The sequence below is a fragment of the Gopherus evgoodei genome, chromosome 2 (genome assembly GCF_007399415.2).
Source record: "Gopherus evgoodei ecotype Sinaloan lineage chromosome 2, rGopEvg1_v1.p, whole genome shotgun sequence".
NCBI classification, from domain to species: domain Eukaryota; kingdom Metazoa; phylum Chordata; order Testudines; family Testudinidae; genus Gopherus; species Gopherus evgoodei.
Window position 1 is genome coordinate 90,114,619 of NC_044323.1, and position 25,222 is coordinate 90,139,840.

General features: G+C 44.1%; 1 protein-coding gene across 1 annotated transcript in view; it reads left to right on the top strand.

Moving 5' to 3' along the window:
- BMPER (BMP binding endothelial regulator) overlaps positions 1-25,222 on the top strand; it is a 243,562-nt gene that overhangs the window by 209,757 nt on the left and 8,583 nt on the right. Inside the window, exon 13 of the mRNA XM_030549389.1 lies at positions 18,664-18,794. Coding sequence (XP_030405249.1) covers positions 18,664-18,794 — 131 coding nt within the window. The remainder of the gene's footprint in view (positions 1-18,663; positions 18,795-25,222) is intronic.

A 25,222-nucleotide genomic window follows, 5' to 3' on the forward strand; every position in this document is an offset into this window, starting at 1 on the left:
AGGATCAGGGTCTACCTACAGAAAGAACACAGCTGTCTAAATAGAATTCCCAGCTGGAGACCATGGCTTTTTAAATGCTCTGTGGCCATCTAGAGGAAGAATAAGTTTGATTGTCATTAATTTTGTGTGGGTTAAGTCAGGGAGGGTGCTGTAATGTGTTTAAGACTGTGAGATTTTAAACTAGACAGCCTGTTTATTATTATTATCACAAGACCTCCTAGGATATGAACACAGTGAATCATCATCAGAAGCTGAAGATAATTTCGGTTGTGTTTATCTTTTGGAAATAGTTCCTGCACCTTGCTCTCATTTTGTATTTCATTGGATGTGATGTGTTTTTTGTTGGGCACTTCCAAACACAGAATATGAGGGTTAGAAGAGACCTCTAGAAGTCATCTAGTCCAACCCCCTGCTCAAAGCAGGACTAATCCCCAGACAGATTTTTGTCCCAGATTCCCAAATGGCCCCCTCAAGGATTGAACTCACAACTCTGGGTTTAGCAGGCCAATGCTCAAACTGCTGAGCTATCCCTTCTGCCCCAAGCCCAAGCCCAAGCCCAAGCCGCGTGCCTGGACCAAGTTATAGTGCCTAGTTATACTGTACCAGCACTTTGTTTTTGTTTTTTAATGTGAATAAGGAAATTATCTATTGTGACTTTTTTTTTTAAATAGAGGATCTAAACTTTGCAGTGGTCTCACTATAGCAATAATCTCTTTATTTTGTTTATATTTCATTGGAGCTGTGGCTTTAAAAATCTCCCAGCAATTTCTGAGGCTTTAAAAATTGTTTAGAAAAATCCTGAAAAATATGAGGCTTTTGTTATCGTTTTTCAAATGAGGGCAGCCCCATATACTGATGAGCTTTCTAACTACTAGAATAACTGGTACAGTGATAATACTTGATTGATTTCCACTATGTTTGCAGAGTGTGTAAAATTTCTTTCTCTCTCTCTCTCTCTGTCTGTAGACAGCATGATTTTTTAAAAAAGAGCTTCTAGTTGTACCTGCAAAAAACCTAAGCCCTCTTTAAAATCAAGCCAAGACAAAGAGAAAAATATGAAGTGATACATATTATGTACTTCCAAAGCTGCTTAATATCACTGATTTTTTCCATAGCAGAAGAGACTGAAAATTTCATTATAATGCAGTGGCTCTGCATCTGCAATGCAATTTGTGATAACAGCCTTAGTGTTGAACATATACATATACATGTAATAAAAGACCTTGAGAAAGCAGAATAAGTAATAGGTAACTTTGATTGGTATAACATTGCAAAATAATTGCTTTTGGGGGGTTATTAGGGATAGGCAGGTTTGGCCAGAAGATTCCCTCAATTATTACAATCCTTGTTATACCCCCAATGAGAAAGTGATGATGAGAAAGTACCGTAGGCTGTCAGGCATGAGAAAGGGGTACACCTGGTCCCATGAAAGATCCTTAAGAGCTGAATTATCATTTTTATCATTGAACTCAAATATGCTTTTATATGCAATGCTCCTATCATTTTTCCTCCATGTAGTTTTACAGATGGACATGCGCATCATTATCTGCATTACCAGACATAACATTGGAGCAATTTTTACCACATTTTAGGATATATATTTGCAAACAGATGAACACAGATGTGAATTAGCGAAAATGGTATGTGGCTTGCAGACACTGAGTTCCTGTATTGCAGATTAGAATCATAAAATTCCCTTCTCTTTCTTTATGTTGGTCTACACATCCTATGCATGTTGCTTCTCTATAACAAGATCAGGGAGATGCCTGCTCCAAAGCAGTTATTAAGGTCCTTTTACTTTTCATCTCAACCACACATCTAGGTTGTAGATGACTTCAGAGGGCCAAATTCTGTTTGCATTACTTACATTGAAATTAATGGGACTACTTGTATGAATACTGCTAACAAGGTTAAGGTAAGCAGGATTTGACTGGCAGGCTGCAGAGTGCCCAGCTATTGGGTCCTTGTCTGAAAGATGTTTTAAGATATGAACTCTATTGGCTTACTCTAGTCCAAAAATGTTCTTAATGAGGAGCCCTTTATGATGTTTATCACTTTAAGAGCTTAATTGTGACCAGCCCTACACCAATACACACAAGGAGGAAGAGGGCACAAAATGCCTCCTCTGTCCTTGGGATGGTATCTTTCCCCAATTTGAACCTTAGAGTCCAAAAGTTAGGGTACCAGCATGAATTCCTCTAAGCTCAATTACCAGCTTAGAACCTGTAGCGCTGCCACCAATCAGGAATTCCAGTGCCTGATACACTCTGGTCCCCCCAAAACCTTCCCTGGGGACCCCCAAGACCCAGACCCCCTGGATCTTAACACAAGGAAAGTAAACTCTTTCCTTCACCAGTGCCTTTCCTAGGCTTCCCTCTCTGGGTTACCCTGGAAGATTACTGTGATTCAAACCCCTTGAATCTTAAAACAGGGAGGGATGTTCCTTCCCCCCTCCCCTTCTCCTTCACCCAGAGGCAATACAGATTCAAGCTCATGAACCTAAAACAAAGGGATTCCACTCCTCTCTCCTCTTTCTTCCCTGTTAGTACAATCTCAATTCCCTTGAGCCTCAACAAGGGGAAAAAATCAAACAGGTCTTAAAAACAAAACTTTTAATAAAAAGAAAAGAGAATAAAGAAAATCACCGTAAATTCAAGATGGAATATTACAGGGTCTTTCAGCTTATAGAAACTGGAGAAAAAAAGCCTCCTCCAACAGAAATACAATTTAAAATACTTTCAGCCAAATACACATTAGAACTCTACCAGCCAGATACACATTTGCAAATAAAGGAAAAAAACAATTAAAAGACTATAACTGCCTTCCTTACTAAATACTTACTATTCTGCATATATAAGAGACTGTAGCAGGGAGATTAGCAAGAAACCTGGTTGCATATCTAGTCCCTTCCAGGATTCAGAGAGAACAAAGCCAAACCCAAAAACACAAACAAAGGTTTCCCTTCACCGAAGTTTGAAAGTATGTTGTCTCCTGATTGGTCCTCTGGTCAGGTGTTGCAGGTCACTGTTTGTTAACCCTTTACAAGTGAAAGAGACATTAACCCTTAGCTATCTGTTTATGACACCTGAACAGGGGTGGAGTGAGGGTAGGACCATGGCCCCAGACCTCCTGCACTCCAATTGATAGAGCTGGCCGGCATGGAAGTAAGTGCCTGATGGACAGTTTCAAAGGGTGGTGGATCTGCTGCTGTACTGTGTGTTTTCCTGCAGCTCCAGAAAACATTCTAACTGAGTCAGGCAGAATTCTGCCTGAGGCTGAGTGTAAGACCTGATTGTCTTCTTCAGCCCAACTTCAAGTGTTTTTTACTCAAGAGCTTATATACAGGCTTTCCTTTTCAAGAATCTGGATTTTTAGGACACAGCAGCTCAAGTGGCTTTCTAGGCAAGACAGACAAAGCCTGCCCGGTGCATCATAGGGAGAATATTGTGAGGAAATGAGAAGGCTTTTTTTTCTTTTTTCTTTTCACTTTCTTTAACACTGGCTCTGGATTCAAGGAAGGTTGAGGTGCATGTTAGGGTTGTGCAATCCTGAGAACTTTATTTTGTGTGGCTTTAGAAAATGTTCCAGGGCTTTTCATTATTCATTTTATAAGATTAACGCGGAGTATTGTTGTTTAAAGCAATAAAAAGAAAATCTGGCTCAGCGTTCTCATTGTATAAAGGATAATAATACATGTATAATAGTTCTTGGCACTTTCAAAAAAGCCTTTGGTTAATATTTTTAGCAGTACATATTGTAGGCTTTTAGAGATGTTGTGCAGCATAGTATAACTTTAAAAGGTTTTACACTGACCTGCATTTATTGTGTTTAGTTGAAAATAGCATATTTTCTTACATTTTGGATGGGAAGTGTGGGTTCTGAAATTGCACACCCAGAAATATTTTGAAAGGAATGGCATGTGCTGAGAAATCCAAAATGCATTGTAGGTTTTTTCCAGTACTTTGAAGGTTAAAAAAAAATCACTGAATTTGAAGCATCTTATACCTCAAATTGCAAAACTCCTTTAACAAACATATTTGAAAGGATCTTTTGGCAGTGGAAGGGTGAATAAGGGCTATATATATATAAAGGACAGGAAGTTTGGCATTTGCAGAAAGTTACATTAGAACTGTAGAAAGTGTATGCGTGTAACACACATGCCCAGAAAACTTCAGCTCAGATGCAGCATCCAGTTTTCAGTGAGATTCTGCGTCTTACCAAATTTTTCAGCTGGGCTAGCTGAGGCACAAAGAGTTCAAATAACTTAGCCAAGGTCAGAATGCAAGTCCACAGTTTAGATACATTTGAATCCCAGATCCTTCTGGTTCCTAGCCTATTACTGTAACCTATAAACCATAGGCTTCCTTTGCAACACGGAACAGTCTCAAACAGTCTCAAACATTATAGCCGATGCCCCTTTTTAAAAGAATGAGTGTTCCCTACAGTAAACATTTCTGGGCTGCAGTTTTAAGATCTGGCCAAGTTGTACTCAACACAGGACTGAAGGAGAGAGGGGTTGCATGAAGCCTTTATGCTCCCACACTTCCAAACAAAAAGTGGTTTCTGGGAGCAAGTTCAGCAAGCTGGTGGCTGGGGATCCAGGAAGGGGAGGTGAAGATTCAGTTATGCTGGCTTTATTCCACCTGGGGATTCCCGCATTTCAGAGGAATCCTGATGTGATGGGTGTACAAACCCCACACCAGGAAAGAAGGGGATAAGAAGCAAGCAGCCTTGCCCCAATGTACCTACAGGCATGCTAATCTTGGATAGGGTGCCCAGACAGCAAGTGTGAAAAATTGGGACGGAGGTGAGGGATAATAGGAGCCTATATAAGAAAAAGACCCAAAAGTCAGGACTGCACTTATAAAATCGGTACGTTGCCACCCTAGTCTTGGAGGAGGAGCCTTGAAAAGGAGAAGCAGAGTTCAGAAGGCCCCAACCTAGATCACTCAGTCTCTGCTCCTAGAAAAGAGCATGGGAGAAAGTCACAGCTATCTTTAAAAAGTGACAAAGAGTCCTGTGGCACCTTTTAGACTAACAGACTTATTGGAGCATAAGCTTTCATGAGTGAATGCCCACTTCATCAGATTCATGTAGTAGAAATTTCCAGAGGCAAAGAATACTTTCAAGATAACACACTGGTACACAGATACCCTCCCACCAACAGCATAAGAAGGAGAACTCCTCCTGAGAGTGGAAATGACAGTCTGGACCTATATATAGAATGCTTCCGCCAACGTGCACAGGCAGAAATTGTGGAAAAACAACATCACTTACTTCATAACACAATGCCATCCACAATCTCAGAAACAACCCTGACATTATAATCAAAGAGGCTGATAAAGGAGGTGCTGTTGTCATCACAAACAGGTTTGACTACCAAAAGGAGGCTGCCAGACAACTCTCCAATACCAAATTCTACAGGCCACTTTCCTCAGATCCCACTGAGGAATACGGTAAGAAACTGCACCATCTACTCAGAACACTCCCTACACTAACACTGGAATAAATCAACATACCCTTAGAGCCCCGACCAGGGTTATTCTATCTACTACCCAAAATCCACAAACCTGGAAATCCTGGACGCCCCATCATCTCTGGAATTGGCACTCTTACTGAAGGACTGTCCGGATATGTGGACTTTCTACACAGACTCTACTCCACCAGCACTCCCAGCTATCTCCATGACACCACTGATTTCCTGAGAAAACTACAATGCACTGGTGATCTTCCAGAAAACTCCGTCCTAGGCACCATGGATGTAGAGGCTCTCTACACAAACATCTCACACACAGATGGAATACAAGCTGTCAGGAACAGTATCCCTGATGATGCCACAGCACAACTGGTTGCTGAGCTCCGTGACTTTATCCTCACACACAATTATTTCAGATTTGGTAACAATATATACCTCCAGACCAGTGGCACTGCTATGGGCACCCGCATGGCCCCACACTATGCCAACATTTTTATGGCTGGCCTGGAACAACACTTCCTCAGCTCTTGTCCACTCACGCCCCTTCTCTACCTACATTACATTGATGGACCGATGGGAAGGAGACTCTGGAAGAATTCCACCACAGTTTCAACAGCTTTCACCCCAACATGAACCTCAGCCTGGACCAATCTACACGAGAGGTCCACTTCCTAGACACCACGGTACAAATAAGTGATGGTCACATTAACACCACCCTGTAGCAACCACTATGCCTACCTTCATGCCTCCGGCTTCCATCCTGGACACACCACACAATCCATCGTCTACAGCCAAGTGCTGAGTTACAACCACATTTGCTTCAACCTCTCAGACAAAGACCAACACCTACAAGACCTTCACCAAGCATTCTCAAAACTACGATATCTGCACGAGGAAATAAGGAAACAAATTAACGGAGCCAGACGTGTACTCAGAAGCCTGCTGCTGCAAAACGAACCCAAGAAAGAAACCAACAGAACCCCACAGGCCATCACCTACAGTCCTCAGCTAAAACCTCTCCAATACATCATCAGTGATCTACAACCCATCCTGGATAACGATCCCTCACTTTCACAGGCCTTGGGAGGCAGGCCAATCCTGGCCCACAGACAGCTCGCCAATCTTAAGCATATTCTTACCAGCAACCACACACCACACCATAGTAACTCTAACTCAGGAACCAATGCATGCAACAAACCTCGATGCCAACTCTGCCCACATATCTACACCAGTGACACCATCACAGGACCTTACCAGATCAGCCACAACTTCACCAGTTCATTCACCTACATGCCCACCAATTTAATATATGCAGTCATGTGCCAGCAATGCCCCTCTGCTATGTACATAGGCCAAACTGGACAGTCCCTACATAAAAGGATAAATGGACACATGTCATATATTAGGAATGGCAGTTGTGACAGACCCAGACCAGTGGGGTACAGGAGTCTGGTAGAGGGCAAATATACTGGTCACTGGATGAATAGTTTTCTGTTCCCTGAGTGACCAGAGCAGGGGCTGTACTAGAGTAATCAGGGACCTGCTAGAACCAATTAAGGCAAACAGGCTGATTAGAACACCTGCAGCCAATCAAGGCAGGCTAATCAGGGAACCTGGAGTTAAAAAGGAGCTCACTTCAATTTGTGGTGTGCGTGTGAGGAGCTGGGAGCAAGAGGCGCAAGGAGCTGAGAGTAAGAGGATGTGCTGCTGCAGGACTAAGAAGTACAAGCATTATCAGACACCAGGAGGAAGATCCTGTGGTGAGGATAAAGAAGGTGTTTGAAAGAGGCCATGGGGAAGTAGCCCAGGGAGTTGTAGTTGTCATGCAGTTGTTATAGGAGGCACTATAGACAGCTGCAATCCACAGGGCCCTGGGCTGGAACCCGGAGTAGAGAGCAGGCCTGGGTTCCCCCCAAACCTCCCAACACCTGATCAGACACAGGAGGAGTTGACCCAAACTGTGGGTTCCACCAGAGGGGAAGATCATTGAGGTGAGCAAATCTGCCAATAAGCGCAGGACCCACCAAGGTAGAGGAGGAACTTTTTCACACAGTATACAAAAACCTGTAGGAGAACACTTCAGTCTTCCTGGACACACAATAATAGATTTTAAAGTAGCCATCCTACAGCAGAACAAGCTTCAGGACCAGACTTCAAAGAGAAGCTACTGAGCTTCAGTTCATTTGCAAATTTGACACCATCAGCTCAGGATTAAACAAAGACTGTGAACGGCTACCCAATTACAAAAACAGTTTCTCCTCCCTTGGTGTTCCCTTAACTGCTACAAGAGGGCCTCATCCTCCCTGATTGAACTAACCTTGTTATCCCCAGACTGATTCTTGCCTGCATATTTATACCTGCCTCTGGAAATTTCCTTTATATGCATCTGACAAAGTGGGTATTCACCCACATAAGCTTATGCTCCAATACGTCTGTTAGTCTGTAAGATGCCACAGACCTCTTCTTTGCTTTTTACGGATCCAGACTAACATGGCTACCCCTCTGATACTTGACAGCTATCTTTGGTTGCCTGCAAGCACTGAGTGGTTGGGCGGATGGCTGGAGGATCCTGGTAGGACAGAGAAGTTGGTGCTGCTCTTATTTATGTTTAATTTCCTTTCCTTTGTTGCCTTGAGAACTAAAACTAAGGTCTGAGCTCTGGGACAGACAACCACACCCACCCACCTGAGAAACTGAGCTCCCTGAGGACAAAGCAGGCTGATGTAGTAAGTAGCTCAGGAAAGAAGCATGACGAGGGTGCCCTTAACCACTTGTTTCAAGTATCCCTGGGCTAGAACCCAGGGTAGAGAGTGGGACTGAGTTTCCCTGCAGCCTCACTGGGAAGACCCCAAACAGAAGGGGACAGAAAGAATATTGGGCCTGGACAGGGCTGTTGACCTGGTGTGAAGCCCTGGAATTACCCACTGAAAGGGGTGAGACCAGGCTGGAGGGCAAAGTCCCAGGGCAAAAGGGGACCACCAGTAGATCTGGTTGGCAGGACTACAGAGAAGAAACCACAAGGTGATGTGCTGGCTAGCGAGTCACTTTGCCATACCCTAGTTGCTTGATTTAAGGCTGATTTACACGGTTCTGCAGTGTTGGAGCTGCCCAGATGGGATAAAGATCTGGCACTCTAGTCTTGAAAGAAATGACAGATGAAAAATGACTAATCTTTAGCGTACTAGGCAGTTCTGTTCCCTAGGCAGGTGTTTTGAATGTATTCAGAATGATCTAATGACTTCTGTATTTTGCTCAGGTTCCAACTTTACCTTTCCCGTGAGTTATTTGTTGCTCTGGTGTTAGTGTCAGTATCTTCCTGAAAAACGCTCAAGAAATAAGCGTCTCCAGTGCCAAATACCAAGCTTCAGACTTGACTAATTGTCATTCCCCCCACATACACACCCAAAAAGGAAAAGGGAAAAACCACACACACACACACAGCTTACACAAATAAAAGCAAAAGAGTGACCATTTCTATTATATTTTGGGGTGTGGCATCCTGTTCCCTTCTGAGGTTCCTTCTATACAAATTTAATTTAATAAATTAATTTAATTTAGTAATAAAAATTAATTTAATTTTAAAAAATAATTTGAAAATTAAAGTACTTGGGAACAACAAATAATGAAAACCCTTTAGAAGCCTTTGTTTAAAACAAAAACAAAACCCACCAAACCCTTATAACAATTCAAAAACAATGTTGATGTTGATAGAAACCATTTTCTTTTCTTTTTTTCCTTATGTGGAAAGAAAAATGAGGTCTCATTGTGGATCAGGGAAAAAAACTGAATCTTGCTGCTGAATCGTGTGCATTGAAATGTAATTAAGGCAGATTTCCTTGCTTGGCTGCCATATAGACTTTGCATATTTTTACTGCTGGTGTTAAATTAGGTGAGACAGCCACTAAATCTTGGATTTTGCAGTCCAGTAAATGGAGTTCTCCCAAGACAACTATCTCACAGGATGCTAGGCTTGCTGAATGATCCTTGTCTTTGAAATGGTGGCTTTTCGAACAGTCTTCTCAATTTATAAATGTGCGTGTGATTCCATTTTCCACCTGTCTAATTGAGGTGTGGGTTAGATTAGGAACACTACACACAGTAAAGGAAATGTAGTGTTTAAAATTTGGGCCTTCAAGATGGCAGGTATCTGTTTTTAAATCCAAAATGTTCATGTCTTTTAACTTGACTTTTATGTTGCCTTTCATCTATGCAGTGTCATTGTTTGGAGGTTCTGATATGTTTTCATATGTGCTACACCCTATCACTGTTGTGAAAGGAAAGGAGCAAAATATTAAATGCAAAAGATACTCTCTCCCAGTGATTGATTTTTTTTTACTGCTTGTTCCCTGTGAAGTAAAGGGAACTGCAGATGTTCAGTGAAAAACACCAAACATCTGCAATTTCAATACTGCCCAGCATTGTAAGAGGCAGCAGCAATCACTGTGCTGCACTTTTGTTCTTTTTGTTTTTAATAGTACATTTAGCATAGGACTCATTTCTCTGCCCTCTTTGGGACTTGGACACTTTCCATGGTTTAATGTGAAAAAGGCCTTTAGCTGAAGAAGTGCACTCCTCTGGTTTGCTTTGAAGATGTGGGAGCAATGTGGGCTGTCTAATGCAAGGGTGTAGCTGACAGCTGCCGGATGCCTTCACTTTCATGGATTTCCCCTTGCAACAGTTTGTGATTATACACACCCTATTAGCGCCATCTCTCTCTCTCTCTCTCTATCTCACACACACACACACACACACACACACACACACACACACACACACACACACACACACACACACACAATACGGCATCAAAAGGAATCCAGTCTGAGATATTTGTCCCCAGCAAAAGAGTAAACAGGCTGCTCTAGGCCAGTGATTTGAAAAGGGCCCCAGTTTACCCTGAAGTATCCTCAATATAGGAAGTTAAGGCAGAAAAGAAAAGAGTTTAGGTCCTGAATGAACCCACTTCTTCCTCAGCCTGAACAAAATGCAAGCAGATTTGAAGTCCTGTTGTGTGTTCATTCTGGGCTCTATTTAGTCTTTCACTTGCCCTGTATAATACCACTTCTGTACTTGATAGACTTAAAGATGCATTCCACTGCAATCTCAGCTGTAGTAGGCAAGAGAAGGGGTATATTTTTCTAAACTGGTCAGTCCTGCTTCAGCCATGGGCACCAGTCCATTATTTACATAAGCCCACAAACTAGTTAATCACTCCTTGTTATCAAGAAGGTTCCTTTCTGAAGAACAGCACACCCACACTGAAGTCAGAGAACACTGCAGGTTACACCGAAGGTTATAGGAACAGAATGAGGAGTTTGACCTTCCGATTTGAATTCAGGATTGTTCTGACGCTTACAGAGATCATCCTCATGATTTTGGACACAGCATTTCTTGCAAATCACACAAGTGCCTGGTGGTTTGACAATAGGTTTTGTATGTATCCAAAAGTAAACTAATTATATCAATTCACATAAGGGCAGTGTGCCTGCCCTTTCAATCAGTGTGTGTCTCTGGAGCACCTGTAGTGTCATCAGGGGGATGTTTCCTCACCCCATGTTGTGCAGTTTTTGATCCCTGTGCAGGATTTTGTCCTACTGCTAAAGGTGGTGAAACTGGGGAGCCGGGGCAGGGGAAGATATATGTTTAAAACCCTAATATGTCTTTAAAATCAGTTTAATCTAATTTAGGACCACAAATGCTAAAATGCCTTTATCATAATCATTTTTTTTATTGCATGGCGTCACTACAGCGCAGAGTTAAGCCCTGTTTTGGTTGCCTTACTGTACTTCCTTACCTAATACATTTGGATTTTTTTTACGTGTAACCTTAACTCTGAATTTCCTGGGCTTAGTTAGGGAAATGTTACAATATGTCTGTAATGTTTTTATCTTAGGTTATTTATATATACTCTCAGGGCTGGTCCAGGGGCAGGCAATCATGGCCATCAGCCTGGGTGCCAACTTCTAGCCATACTGCTGTGCCGCTTGGGTGTGGTGCATGTGTTTTATTCTCTACTGATTGACTGGGCTTTATTTATTTAGACTTGATTGCTCTAGTGGAATAGGGGAGGGACACCAAAAAGGTTTTCTGCCCTGGTCAGCAAAATGTCTTGGACTGTTTCTGTATACCGTCAGTCTTAACTCTAATTTAACAAAAGTTTTTATCTTGGAATAGAATTGGAACACTTCAGAGGACAGCAAAGTCAAAATGTTCCATTATTAGAGAATATACTATCATAAGAAAATGGTGTTTCTTTGGGTGAAACTGGGCTTCAGTTGTAGGGCATGGACACTCCCTAAGCCTCCAGATACATATCTATAGCTACCTGTTTATTAGTATCTCCTAATTTATTTGACAGAATCAGAGGAGATGCAAAGAGGGATTGGAGGTGGTGAGCAGAACTTTGAAATTAGCTATTCACTGGAGTGCAGGAAATGGCTCAGCAGAAAAATTGAAAAAAAGAAAACAAAAAACAGTACCTACATCACAAAAAACAATTTTTTTACACTGATCACCATTAAAACTTGTAAATTGCACTTAAGAATCTACTGGCTTTTTTCTGGGCAGGGAGTGGAGGCATGCTGCTTGTGTGGCAGGGGAAGTTTCAATAACTAAAACAAACAAAACCGCCAACTCCCAATGGGAATCTAATAAGGTTGAAATTAAGGATTTTACTGACAAATAAGAAAAACAATTTTTTTTAAAACTGACCCAGAATACTTACCCTATTTTCTCTCAATCATTTGGCCCTCAGCAAATAAGCATCTTTTGCCTGAAGTTCTCCCAAAAAACTGCCCTTTCAATCACACAAAGGGATTGCCTGGAGTTCCCACCCTGGACCACGAGAGGGAAGTAGTGCCTGTATTTTGCTATCTAATGCATCAAATGCTTTCTCCCTTGTAGCTTCAGAAGGGATTTTTGTAAACAATTTTTAATATTAATTTATTAATTTTGTTAATAAAGAATCTCAGAAAAAAGTGTCTCTATTTTGATGATAGATGAATATTTACTTTTATACAGTTTTGTTTACTTTTAGTTTTGTTAAATAAGTAGAAAAATGGTCAACAGTAATAATTAATTAACAAAGCAACAACAAGACACCTATCTCTTGGTGCTGGGCCCTGCATGATTGTACCTCAGCCAAACCAGAGCACTGGGCCCATCAGCTATTCTCAGGATTACACAACTCATGGAAATAGAAATAACTTGAAGCCAATAAGAATGGAGTAAATTAGAGAACTGTTCATTCTGATGCTGGTGTGTTATCTTTCTTAGGGAATATTTAATGCTACCCATACTAGGCTTGATCCTTATCCAGGCAGAAAGGAATGGCTACCAACTAGAGCTGTTTGGATCTAGATCCAAATTAGTCCAAGGTCTATGGGTGTTTGAAACTGGAGTTTTGAGTTTGGCTCATCTAGATGCATTAAGTTTTGTGCCTGGAGACTTATCTTTAACTTAAGGCAACTAATCTGGCTTGGTGTTGGAACTGGCATTCGTCTCTGTGGCCAGAAACTCTCGCTGCAGGAAGCTCTGTGATTTTTTGTGTTCTCAAAACCAGATGAAGTGACTAAAATGTTACATTTTATTAATCCCAAGGTGGGAACTCAGCATGCAAACAGCCAGCCTCTCATAAGCAAGCATGATCCCACCTCCCCCACTCCCCAACATCTTGGGTACCAATAATATAATAATTGTATGAAGAATTATATATAATAATAAAAGTTGATAAGGCAAGGTTAGTTGAGGATAACAGGATACCTAGAAGAGAATAAAACTATCTTGATATCTTAGATGGTCTTCAGGGAATACAACAGACTCACTTTGCAACAGTAATTTCCTGTGATACCATGTCGGGAAACTGCTTTGTGAAATGAGGTTCATTGGTTGCCATGTGTTTGGTTTTCAAATGGAAAGTCTAGTTGAAAGGGCACCTGTGCAGTTCCAGTCAGATGCACTGACCGGATACCAAAAGTCTGGTTACCGCAGGTGGGGAGGGAGGCACAGGGTCATCAACCTGCAACAGCCCCTGCTCAGCCAGGGCCACTTCCAACCTGCATCTTGTGGGTGGGCAGGCTCCGCATCAGGGGCTGCATCCAGGGCCGTCCTTAGCCATAGGCAGAATAGGCAGCCGCCTAGGGCACCACTAGATCTGGGAGCACCGCTCTGCCAGACAGACGGGAAGCAGTGGAGCATGTGAGAGCAGGGCTGCTGGGTCCTAGAGAGTGCCGAATGCAGCACAGTCTGAGGGAGGGGATTGGCTGCTGGGGTCTCTGGGAAGGGGTGGGGGAAGGAACTCACCTGTGAGTGTGACTCTTTCTCCTGGTGTGAAGTGAGGCAGGCTCGGCGGCTCTGGCAGTATCCTTTGTTGTCCTCCATAACATCCATTCTTCTCCCCCTCGTCCCATGGAGCACCCCACCTTTCTCCCTCCTCCCACAGTGCACTCCTCTCTCCCCCCTCCCCTCCCTGGCTGCCTGCTGAAGAATGAAAGTGGAAATAACTCACTTCCTTGGCAGGCAGCCAGGATTGGAATGGTCGCACAGGTCTGGGCTGGGGATAGCCAGATAGCATGTGCAAAAAATCAGGACAGGGGGTTGGGGTAGGGTGAGCAGATGTCCCACTTTTATAGGGACAGTCCCAACTTTGGGGTCTTTTTCTTATATAGGCTCTGGTGCTTATATAAGACAAAGCCCCAAATATCGGTACTAGCCCTATAAAATCAGGACATCTAGATCTGGTCACCCTAGCTGGGGAGCGCATCTCTGCCCTGGGCTGAGCTGCACAGGGCAGGATGAGCTGCTGTGGCTCCATGGGTGCCCCGTCCCTGAGATCAGATGCTGTGCTAACTTCACCATGGTCCGTTGGGCTGGCGGAGGTGCCTGTTGGTGTATGATCGGACCTGAGGGTTTGCTGCTGCTGTTGCCACTCTGCACCCTAAGAGGTGGATTTTGGGGTCCTGCAGTTTTCCACCTGTCTCCTCCTCTACCGCAGCTGTTGGACCAGCAGGTTGGGGGGGGGGTGGGGCCAAGCATGAAAGCAGTGCTGTGTTACCATTTAGATTGTCATTTAACAAATTTGTTTGCCAAAAATGCTTGCTAACAATCCTGAATTCAATTTTAATTAAAAAAAAATCAATATCTTAGCCAAGAAACAGAAAATTAAGTTGTTGACAATTATTTGTGACAAGTTTGGTATGGGGAAGGGAGTGGGCCAGTTTTCATCAGAAAATCAAAAAATGTTGACTAACTTTCCTATAGCCCTGTTACTGCTAAATAGAGCCCTCCAACAACTGTAAGATGCTCATCTCCTTACTAGTGTATAGAGCAGGGGTTCCCAAACTTTAACAGCCCGCGAACCCCTTTCACTAAATTGTGAAGTGTCATAAACCCCCTCCTAAAAATGAATATTTTCAGGGATTTAAGTTTAAATTTCCTCAGTGTGATGGATGCTCCAACTGCCTGGCTTGCTCTTCCTGGGGCTCAGGCTGGCGTTTGGGCTGCCAGCTGCCCCACTGATGGGGGGCAGGGCTCAGTCTGCCAGCCGCAACTGCCCAGCCCCATTCTTCCTGTTACTTGGGCTGCCAGCCCGCACAGAGCACTGGGGTTCAGGCTGCCGGCTCCCTTGCTGACCGCTGGGACTCGGGCTGCCAGCCCAAACTACCCGGCCCCGCTCTCCCTGGGGCTCAGGGTGTCTGCCCTGCAACTGGGTCCCACCTGTTGTCTCCAATGCCCGGGGTCTTCTGGCCACCATTAGTGAAATTTTTCTGGCAAATCCCCTGTAATGTTCTGCAAACCTCCAGGGGTTTGCGAAACCCAGTTTGGGAGCCACTGGTATAGAACAGGGGTTGGCAACCTATGGCACACATGCAAAGGCGGCATGCCAGCTGATTTTTGATGCTCTGGGGTTCCGGCTGCTGCCCCATTGCCAGCCAGGGTCCCAGCCACTGGCCCCACTCAGCACCCGCTGCTGGCCTGGGGACCCCCAAGGAACCCCACGCTGGCAGGGGCTAAGCAGGCCGGCGGCTGAGACCCCGGCTGAGCCACTCAACCCACTGTCGGCCTGGGGTTCCATTCATTCAGCAGGCTGAGTGGGATTAAAATCAACAAAATAAGGAAACAAGAGCAACTAATGACAAAGTGCAAGAACCTAGAGAGCCTCCTGAAGCTCGGTGATCGTTTTGATTTAAATGGACTTGAACTGTATGAAGAACTGAGTACACTGTCATCAATGTTGCCACATGCAAAGTCAGTGATGGACATTGTACAGTTTATTCATACCAGCAAACTTGTTGATATATATATATCCTAATGTGTATATTGCCACTCGTATTCTACTGACAATTCCTGAAGCAGGAGCATCAGGAGAATAGAGTTTCTCAAAACTAAAGCTCATTAAAAACAATCTCCACTCTACAATGAGTCAGGAACACTTGACTGGTCTTGCTATTCTTGCAGTCGAACAAGACATCACTTTGTCTTTGTCATACGATGACATTATTACTAATTTTGCAGCCCAAAAAGCCAGAATATTGCTTTTAATTAAAAACAATTCCTTGTTTCAATATCTCTTCATAGAAATTTCCAATAATATGTTGACAAATTAAAAAAAATATATTATTTGCATCATTCTGTCAAATCAGAATTTTTTCTATAGTGCTACTTCTTTAGTGCTAGTCCACCAGCATTACAGTGGCTTCACTACGTTAAACTGGTTTTAATAATATGCATGTGGCAAGTTTTCCAATACTGTAAGCTTATGTTTGTGTTGCTCAGATCAAGTCAGGCACAGGGGCACCAGTTTAATAATCCTGCCTAGGGCACCATAAATCCTAAGGATGGCCCTGGCTGCATCTCCCGACCCAGCCCTGGAGCAGAGGGAGCCCAGCTGGTGAGTGAGAAGAGGGAGGTGGAGAGGATCAAGCGACAAGGAAGAGGGAGAGGGAAGGAGCATGTGACAGAGATGGGGAGAGAGGAGTGGGCAGGGGTGTGGCCTTGGGGAAAGGCAGGGGGAGGTTCCTGCGCTCCTGCTGTAGTATCCAGGTTTCAGGTATTAGAAAGTTGGCAAGCCTAGATATATACCTCCTGAATGATATGAGGAATATGGAACCACTTATGTTCAGTAACAGTGCCTGAGGCATTCAGAGCACTGCTTTCGGACGTCAATGAAGATTTGCAGGCATTCTGTGGTAGGACAATACTCATCAAGGGGACTTTGTTCAGTGAATCATATGTAAGGCTGCGAGTCTGTCATGGAGGTCATGGAAATCACAGATTTTGTGACTTTCTGTGACCTCCATGACTTCTGCAGCAGCTGCTGCTGGCCCAGGGGCTGCCAGAAGCAGCAGTTTTTGGGTGTGTGGGAGGGGGCTCAGGGCTAGGGAAGGGGTTTGGGAGCATGGGAAGGGTGCTTAACTGGGGTGGGGGGCTACCCTGCAAATCCTAGGAGGCGGAGGGGTGGAGGGGTCTCTGTGCCACACGCTGCCCATGTGCACAGGCCCTGTCCCCGCAGCTCCCATTGGCTGCAATTCCCAGTTAATGGGAGCTGTGGCAGCCGGTGCTTGTAGTGAGAGCAGCGGAGGAGCCCCTGCCCTGGCCCCTGGCTCCACCGTCTAGTAGCTGCAGGGACGGAGCCAATAGGAAGCCCCGCCAACCCCTCCCCCAGTACTAGCAGGGGTCCCGGGCCATCTCCCCCAGCACCTGCAGCACCCCCGGACCGCCCACCCCAGAGCAATCCTGCCCAAGTTTTAGACACGGTGGGTATTTTTAGTAAAAGTCATGGACAGGTCATGGGCCTGTGAATTTTTGTTTACAGACTGTGACCTGTTCATGAGTTTTACTAAAAATACCCCTGACTAAAATGTAGCTTTAATCATACGTGAACAAAATAGGAGATGAACCTGAACACTAAAATGGGAAATTATTTTCAGAAAGCTGAGCACTCCCACAGGCTCCCACTGACTTCACTGAGAGTTATGAATGCTCAGCACCTCTGAAAATCAGTTCCTGAATGTTTCCAGCACACTTCAACAATTTATAGCATACACAAACAGCAAACTTTGCAAATCCATTGCCTCTTATCAGTTCTTGTATTTTCAGCTTGTGTCAAATTGACACATGTTCTAGATGAGCTAATTTTGTATACAAATGTGCAGTAGCAGATTTACTTACTTCCGTGTTTTATGATTATTCAGTGAAATGAGATGGTTGAATTGAGAGCTAAATGAATAATTGGTTCTTGGGGAGTTTGTGGCTTTTTGTTTTGGGTTGGTTGTTTGTTTTTTTTCTTCATGTTTTGTTAGGGTTTGGTGGCCGACCTGAAAAATCCAGAAAAAAAATTGATTTGTTTCAAGCCAAAACTAACATTTTCCAATTTTTCTCACTGAAACAAAAAAATATTTTTTCAGGTTTCTAGCTGTTACATTTTTTGAGATATTTGTACATGTAAATCTCTTTAAAACCAATTCTAGTTAAATTTCAAAACAAAACATGTCAAAATGAAAATTTTAAAAAAAGGCCAAAATGAAATATTTTAACATTTTTCCAAAAAAATTATTTTAATGTATTTGGCCAAAAATATTTGCCAAATTTGAGCCAAATTAATGGATAGCTTTTGTCATCCCGTAATTGCATTTTTCAGTGACTTTCCTATTCAACTGAAATATTTTGCTACGCTCTAGTTGTATCATGAACCCTGAGGACTTCATAGCATAGTAACTGCGTGTCTTCATTGCTCCTGATAACACTCTTAAATCTGGGAATTAATCTTAAATGTTGTTGCAATAGACATTCTTTGGGAAAGCTGAGATGGAGCCTTTATTAAGACAAAATTGTATTTGCTACAAATTGTCTTTGCATTGCTCCATAATTGCAGCGTACAACCTTTGATCCTTATTGCATGGCAGTTCTTGACTCTCACGTTCTGGTCTCTCTACTTTGATATGACTTGGTGGTAGGACATTTGTGTAATTGGGAGCGTTGAGCATATAGAATAGAATATAGCAGAACTGCAGAGGTTAGACCCTCTATGTGGATTTGAGAATAAAAAGTGTTCAATGTGTTTGCGATTTCTCTAGCACAGGTCATTGCAGCATTACACTGTATATGATTATACAAAACAAATAATTCCAAACTTTGAGGGGTCTTTGTCAAAACTTTTATTCCTTGTTTGTTTCTGCTGTGTTTTTCAGGTCCTGTGTAACAGATATGTGTGAGTGTCCAGTTCATAAAAATTGCTACTGTGAGTCATTCCTTGCCTATGCCCGAACCTGTCAGAGAGAAGGGGTGAAAGTCCAATGGAAACCTGAGCAGCACTGTGCAGGTAAGGATACTCTGAGTGCTTTGTTGCAATTTAATGCACAGTCTGAAGGAAAGAACCTTGCAATTTTTTATATCATTATAATGTTGGAGGGAAAAAATAGACATCAATAAATGGCTAGGCTGGAATTTGATGAGCAGCCAGCCTACATTCTGAACTATAGGTGTGTGTCTATAAAATATACACAATCACCCATACCTCTCTCTCTCTCTCTCTCACAGACGCACGCATGCACACACACACACACACGCACATGGTATGTTATAGGTATATTGAGAGAGAGAATGCCAACCTATGGTGGAAATATATAGTGTTCATGTGCATTAATTTTGGTCACTGAGGCCACTATGTGATTTGCACTGCTTTAATGGCAAGTAATTATTTCCACAGAGAAGAGGAGGTTACTTCTTATAACTGGAGGTTCTTTGATATGTGTGATCCCTTTCTGTTTTCCACATATGGGTGCACATGCATGCCATGTGCCTGAATCTGCAAGTGTTTCTTAGCAGTGTCCGTTGACCCGCACGTGTGTTGTGTGTCTCCTCATGCTCCTAGCTGAGAATATAAGAGGTTGTGCAGATCGACACCTCTCCAGTCTCCCTCATACTGTAATGGAATGCAGTCCTCAGTGGAGGAGATGGAGGGCAGGTAGTGGAATACAGATAGGGACCACACATCTGGAAGAACCTCCAGTTACAGGTAGATAACCTCTTCTTCTTTTTTGACTGATGGTCTCTATGTGTATTCCACACGTGGGTGACTCACGAGCAGTGATCAGTGTGGAGGTGGGTGCGAGGATTCCAATGGATGTGTGGTCTGCAGTACAGTCTGGCCCATGGGATGTGTGTTGCTGCTGCTCATGTGATGGTACAGTGTGTCATGAACGTGTGGATGGAGCACTATGTTGCTGCATGAGAAATGTCTTGCCAGGATATGTCCACCAGTGAGGCTGATGTGGCAGCCTGTGCTTGTGTAGAGTGTGCCATGACTCTATCAGATGGGGGTATGTTGGATTAGTTGTAGCCAGGGCTGTCAAATGATTAAAAAAATTAATCGTGATTAATCAAATGATTAATCATGCTGTTAAACAATAATAGAATACCATTTCTTCAAATATTTTTGGATGTTTTCTACATTTTCAAATATATTGATTTCGATTACAACTTGGAATACAAAGTGTACAGTGCTCACTTTATTTTTTTTATTATAGGTTATTTGCACTGTAAAGAAACCAAAAGAAATAGTATATTTCAATTCATCTGCTAAAAATACTGTATCATGAAAGTTGAATTTACAAATGTAGAATTATGTACAAAAAAGCTGCATTCAGAAATAAAACAATGTAAAATTTTAAAGCCTGTTAGTCCACTCAGTCCTATTTATTGTTCAGCCAATTGCTCAAACAAGTTTGTTTAAGTTTGCAGGACAAAATGATGCCCGCTTCTTGTTTACAATGTTGCTTAAACTGCAGCAAGGGAGGTTTAGGTTGAACATTAGGAAAAACTTCCTAACTGTTAGGGTGGTTAAGCACTGGAATAAATTGCCTAGGGAAATTGTGGAATCTCCATCATTGGAGATTTTTAATAGCAGGCTGCACAAACACCTGTCAGGATTAGGCTAGATAATACTTAGTCCTGCCACGAGTGCAGGGACTAGACTAGATGACTTCTCGAGGTTCCTTCCAGTTCTATGATTATAATGTCACTTGAAAGTGAGAACAGGCATTCTCATGGCACCGTTGTAACAGTCATTGCAAGATATTTGCATGCCAGATGTCCTAAAGATTGATATGTCCCTTCATGCTTCAACCACCATTCCAGGGGGCATGCGTCCATGCTGATGATGGGTTCTGCTCAATAACAATCCAAAGCAGTGCAGACCTACGCATGTTCATTTTCATTATCTGAGTCAAATGCCACCAGCAGAAGGTTGATTTTCTTTTTGGTGGTTCAGGTTGTGTAGTTTCTGCATCAAAGTGTTGCTCTTTTAAGACTTCTAAAAGCATTCTCCATGCCTCGTCCCTCTCAGATTTTGGAAGGCACTTCAGATTCTTAAACCTTGGATTGAGTGCTGTAATTATCTTTAGAAATCTCACATTGGTACCTTCTTTGCATTTTGTCCAATCTGCCGTGAAAGTGTTCTTAAAATGAACAACATGTGCTGGGTCATCATCTGAGACTGCTATAACGTGAAATATATGGCAGAATGTGGGTAAAACAGAGCAGGGGACATACAATTCTTCCCCAAGGAGTTCAGTCCCTAATTTAATTAATGCATTATTTTTTAAGAAGTGTTCAACATGGACACATGTCCTCTGGAATGATGGCTGAAGGATGAAGGGGCATGCAAATGTTTAGCATATCTGTCACATAAATATCTTGCAATGCCGGCTACAAAAGTGCTGTGCAAATGCCTGTTCTCTCTTTCTGGTGACACTGTAAATAAGAAGAGGGCAGCATTATCTCCTGTAAATGTAAACAAACTTGTTTGTCTTAGCGGTTGGCTGAATACGAAGTAGGACTGAGTGGACTTATAGGCTCTGAAGTTTTACATTGTTTTGGTTTTGAGTGCAGTTATGTAACAAAAAAATCTACATTTGTAAGTTGCAATTGATGTTCTATTGTTTAACAGTGCGATTAAAACCACGATTAAGCGTGATTCATTTTTAAAATTGTGATTAATTTTTTGAGTTAGTTGTATGAGTTAACTGCGATTAATTGACAACTCTAGCTGTAGCATTCATGGATGCACCTGAGACCCATTTGGAAATGCATTGGGATGAAAGGGCTTGACCCCTGGATCATTCATGATGACCACAAATAGTTTCAGCGATGTGCAAAAGGGTTGAATCCTGTGGAAGTAGAACACCAGTGTATGAATGACATGGAGAGAGTGCAAGGCTCTGTCAGTAGGGGAGGTGTGTGGTTTGGGGTGGAAAACTAGCAGGTATTTTAGGTGGAATTCAGACACCAATTTTGGGAGGAATTTAAGGGGCAGCCATAAGGCCACCTTGTCCTTGTGGAATATTGTGTAGGGGGAGTCTTCTGTCATATCCGTGACTTCACTGACTCGTCTGGGTGAGGTAATGGCTACCAAGAAAGTCACTTCCATCGAGAGCTGGGAGAATGTGCATGCTGCTAGCGGCTCAAAGGGTGGTTTTGTGAGGGCAGAGAGAACGAGATTTATGATCTCATGGTGGCGTGGGCTTCAGTACTGGTGAAAAGGGGTTGAGTAAACCTGTCATGAAGCTGATAGTGGTGGGATGGAGCTGTCCATAAGAGGAAGAAAGGCTGCATTCTAATAGAGTTGAGGTCCAGATCTGACATCTTGAGGGTGAGGAGATAGTTGAGAACAAGTGGAATAGACACCGTGCTCGGTGAGTGGTGGTGGTGGCAGTGGGCCCATGCTGTGAAGCATCTCCATTTAGCTTAGTAGTAGGCTCTGGTGGATTCTCTGCTGCTTTGGGTAAGGACTTGTCAAACCGGGGTAGAACACGCACCATCTATGCTTGACACTCATCCAAATACCCAGGTGTGAGGTGAAGAGGGCCAGGATTGGGATGACAGAGTCTATCCCAATCTTGTGTGAACAGATCTGGGAGTGTGCAGAGGTGAAGTGGTGTGCAGGCAGACAATGTGAGGAAGTTCATGAACCAGAAGTGACAGGGCCAGAATGGGGCTATGAATATAATGATGGCTCTGTCCTGGTGAATCTTACATAGCACCTGTGGCAGGCAGGGAATGGAGGGAAAGGTGTAGCAGAGGTTGCCAGTCCAGGGAAGGAGAAGAGCATCGCCCTGATAGTCCTCCCCTAAAGCACCTCTGGAGCAATAGAGGGGCAGCTTTTGGTTCTCGTGAGTAGCAAAGAAAATGGGGAATGCTCCACTTCGTGAAGAGGTACAGGAGTATGGTGTAAGGGGGAAGGAGGAAGCAGCAGGGAAGCTGGCTGCTGGCTGAGCACCTCCCCCACCACGTGGGGCTGCTTTGCCTTCCCTGCTGCTGCAGTTCCAGTGCTGCTAACTGCTTTGCAGACCATCTGCGAGGCCACCGTGATCAGTGTCTTTGACCTGGGGGCTCCTGCTGCCAGTAGTGGTAGGCTAGGTAGGGAGCATATGAGCAGGGGAAGAAGGGTTGTTTCTGCTGCCTGCATCTCAGGGCTAGGGCATATATACCAAGGAATCATAGTGTGGCTCTGGAGTCCTTCAGAGAGTGGAGGGACTTGTCTGTCTTATTGTCAAACAGCCTGTGCCTGTCAAAAAGGAGGTCCTTAATTGTATTTTGGACCACCCTGGGAAAGCTGGACGATTGTAGCTACGAGTCACTTCACACAATGATTCTGGTCACTAGAAAGCGAGAGGATGCGTTGGCCACCTCCACAGCTGCCTGAAGGCCCACCTGGGATGACCAGTTCCTTGTGTCCAGCAGTGCCTGGAATCACTGATGATACCCTGGTAGCAGCTTGTTCTTGAACTCTGGCAGCCTGTTGTAGTTGTTAAAGTGATACTTGGCTAGCAGAGCCTGGTAGATGGCAATGCGGAATTGTAGTCCCACAGAAGAACTGACCTTCCTGCCCCAGCAGGTCCAGTCTCTTAGCTGCATTGTTCAGAGGAGTAGATTACTGTAGTTGCTGCTGTGCCAGTTCCACAGCCTCTTGGACAACCGTGGAGCTAGGGGGTGGATGAGTAAAAAGAAAATTGGCTGCTTTAGCAGGCACAAAATATCTCCTCTCTGCCTGCTTAGGTGTGGGGGCACATGAGGCAGGGGTATCCCACATTGCTCGTGATAGCCTCACTAATGGGTAGAGCTACCCTAGGTGGCCCCTGGGGTTGGAAGAGGTCCAGGAGTTGATGTTGTGGGTCCTGAACCTCTTCCAACAGGATTCCTAGATCTGTCACTACTCTCTGCAGCAAGTCCTGGTATTGGCGGCGGTGGTCCAGCAGAGAGAGTGGAAGAAGGATGATTGCCTTGTCCATTGAGGAGGGTATTCCAGTTGGGACTAGCATAGCTGGTGGTATTAGTTCTATGTCTCCCTTTTCTTCATACCTTGACAGCACTGGTGGGCGTACAGGGGATGGTGATAGGACGCCTGAGATGGTGTCTGTGGTAGGGATCCCAGGGTCCCCCGTATGTCCAAAAGGAAGCCTCAGGTGTGTTGGGCCCCATGGGAAGAGGGACCAGGCCTCTGTCGTTGGGTCATATACCGGAGGGTTGGGTGTACATCTGGACTCTGACATGACATCAGGGAGAAGGAGGATTTCAGTTCCGAGAACTCCTCGGACTCTGAATATGGTGCTGGCAAGCGGCGGGGGGGCATCGGTACCAGAGGGCTGCTGTATGGCAAACATATGGGCTTATCTTGGAACAGCAGATGGGGTTCATACTTTGGGGTTGGGATGCCATGGTTGAGCAGGGGGCTGAATAAGAGGGGAGACTGCAAGTAGGGGTGGATCAACTCTTCTGCCAACAGAATGCTTTTGAGCATTCAGGGATCTGTGGTGTACATGCAAAGATGCCGGAGGGTCTTGGCAATGCTTGGGTGCCTAGGTCACCGTCTGTACTATCATATCCCATTTGTACCTGGCCTGACTCTCCATGCGGGGAATCTTGGGTGCTGGTCCGGCCAGATCTGTGCATGACATCTCACCAGACGTGGTACGTCTCGGGGAGGAAATGCTGTGCTTGGGAGCAGTCTGCAGCGGGGATCTGCTCTTGTGTCTGTGAGAGTGTTTTTCTTCTCTCCTGCTGGGACATGTGCGGTGCTTGGAGGGGAACTCACTGCTGGTGATGGCCACTGTACAGGGCTGTCTCTGGGACCTGGATTGGAGTGCACCCTGGGTCTCATCGCTTCCTCCATCAGATGTTTATGAAGGTGGAGCTTGTGGGCTTCCAAGATCCAAGGCGGGAAGGATTTGCAAATGATACAACAAGCTGCCATGTGTACCTTGCTCAGGCAGTAGAGGCACCACTGGTGCTTGTCACTGACAGAGAAGGAGCGTGGGCAGGAAATGGCGTTTGAAGCCCAGAATCAGGGGCACAGTCCCTGGCGGGGGAAGTACAGGCCTCAGTCAGGGGAAAGAAGAACTACACATTAAATTATCTAACTAACACTATAAAAACTATTCACAATGATTTACAACAAAGCACAAGTGATTCACTCTCTTAGAAACTAAGAGCATGAAGGCACTGGGGGTTCTGACTCAGGCCACATGGTGGTAAGAGGGAACTGGAGAGGTGTTGACCCACATTACCTCTTATATCCTCGTCTGGGAGCATGAGAAGACGCACTATGCTCATGTGGGTCAATGGACACTGCTAAGAAGAAACACTTCTGGACTCAGGTGCAGGGTGTGACTGCACACCTGTGTGTGGAAGACACACAGGGACCATCACTAGAAGCAGAATGGTGTCATGTGGTCATGGCCATTTTAAAGT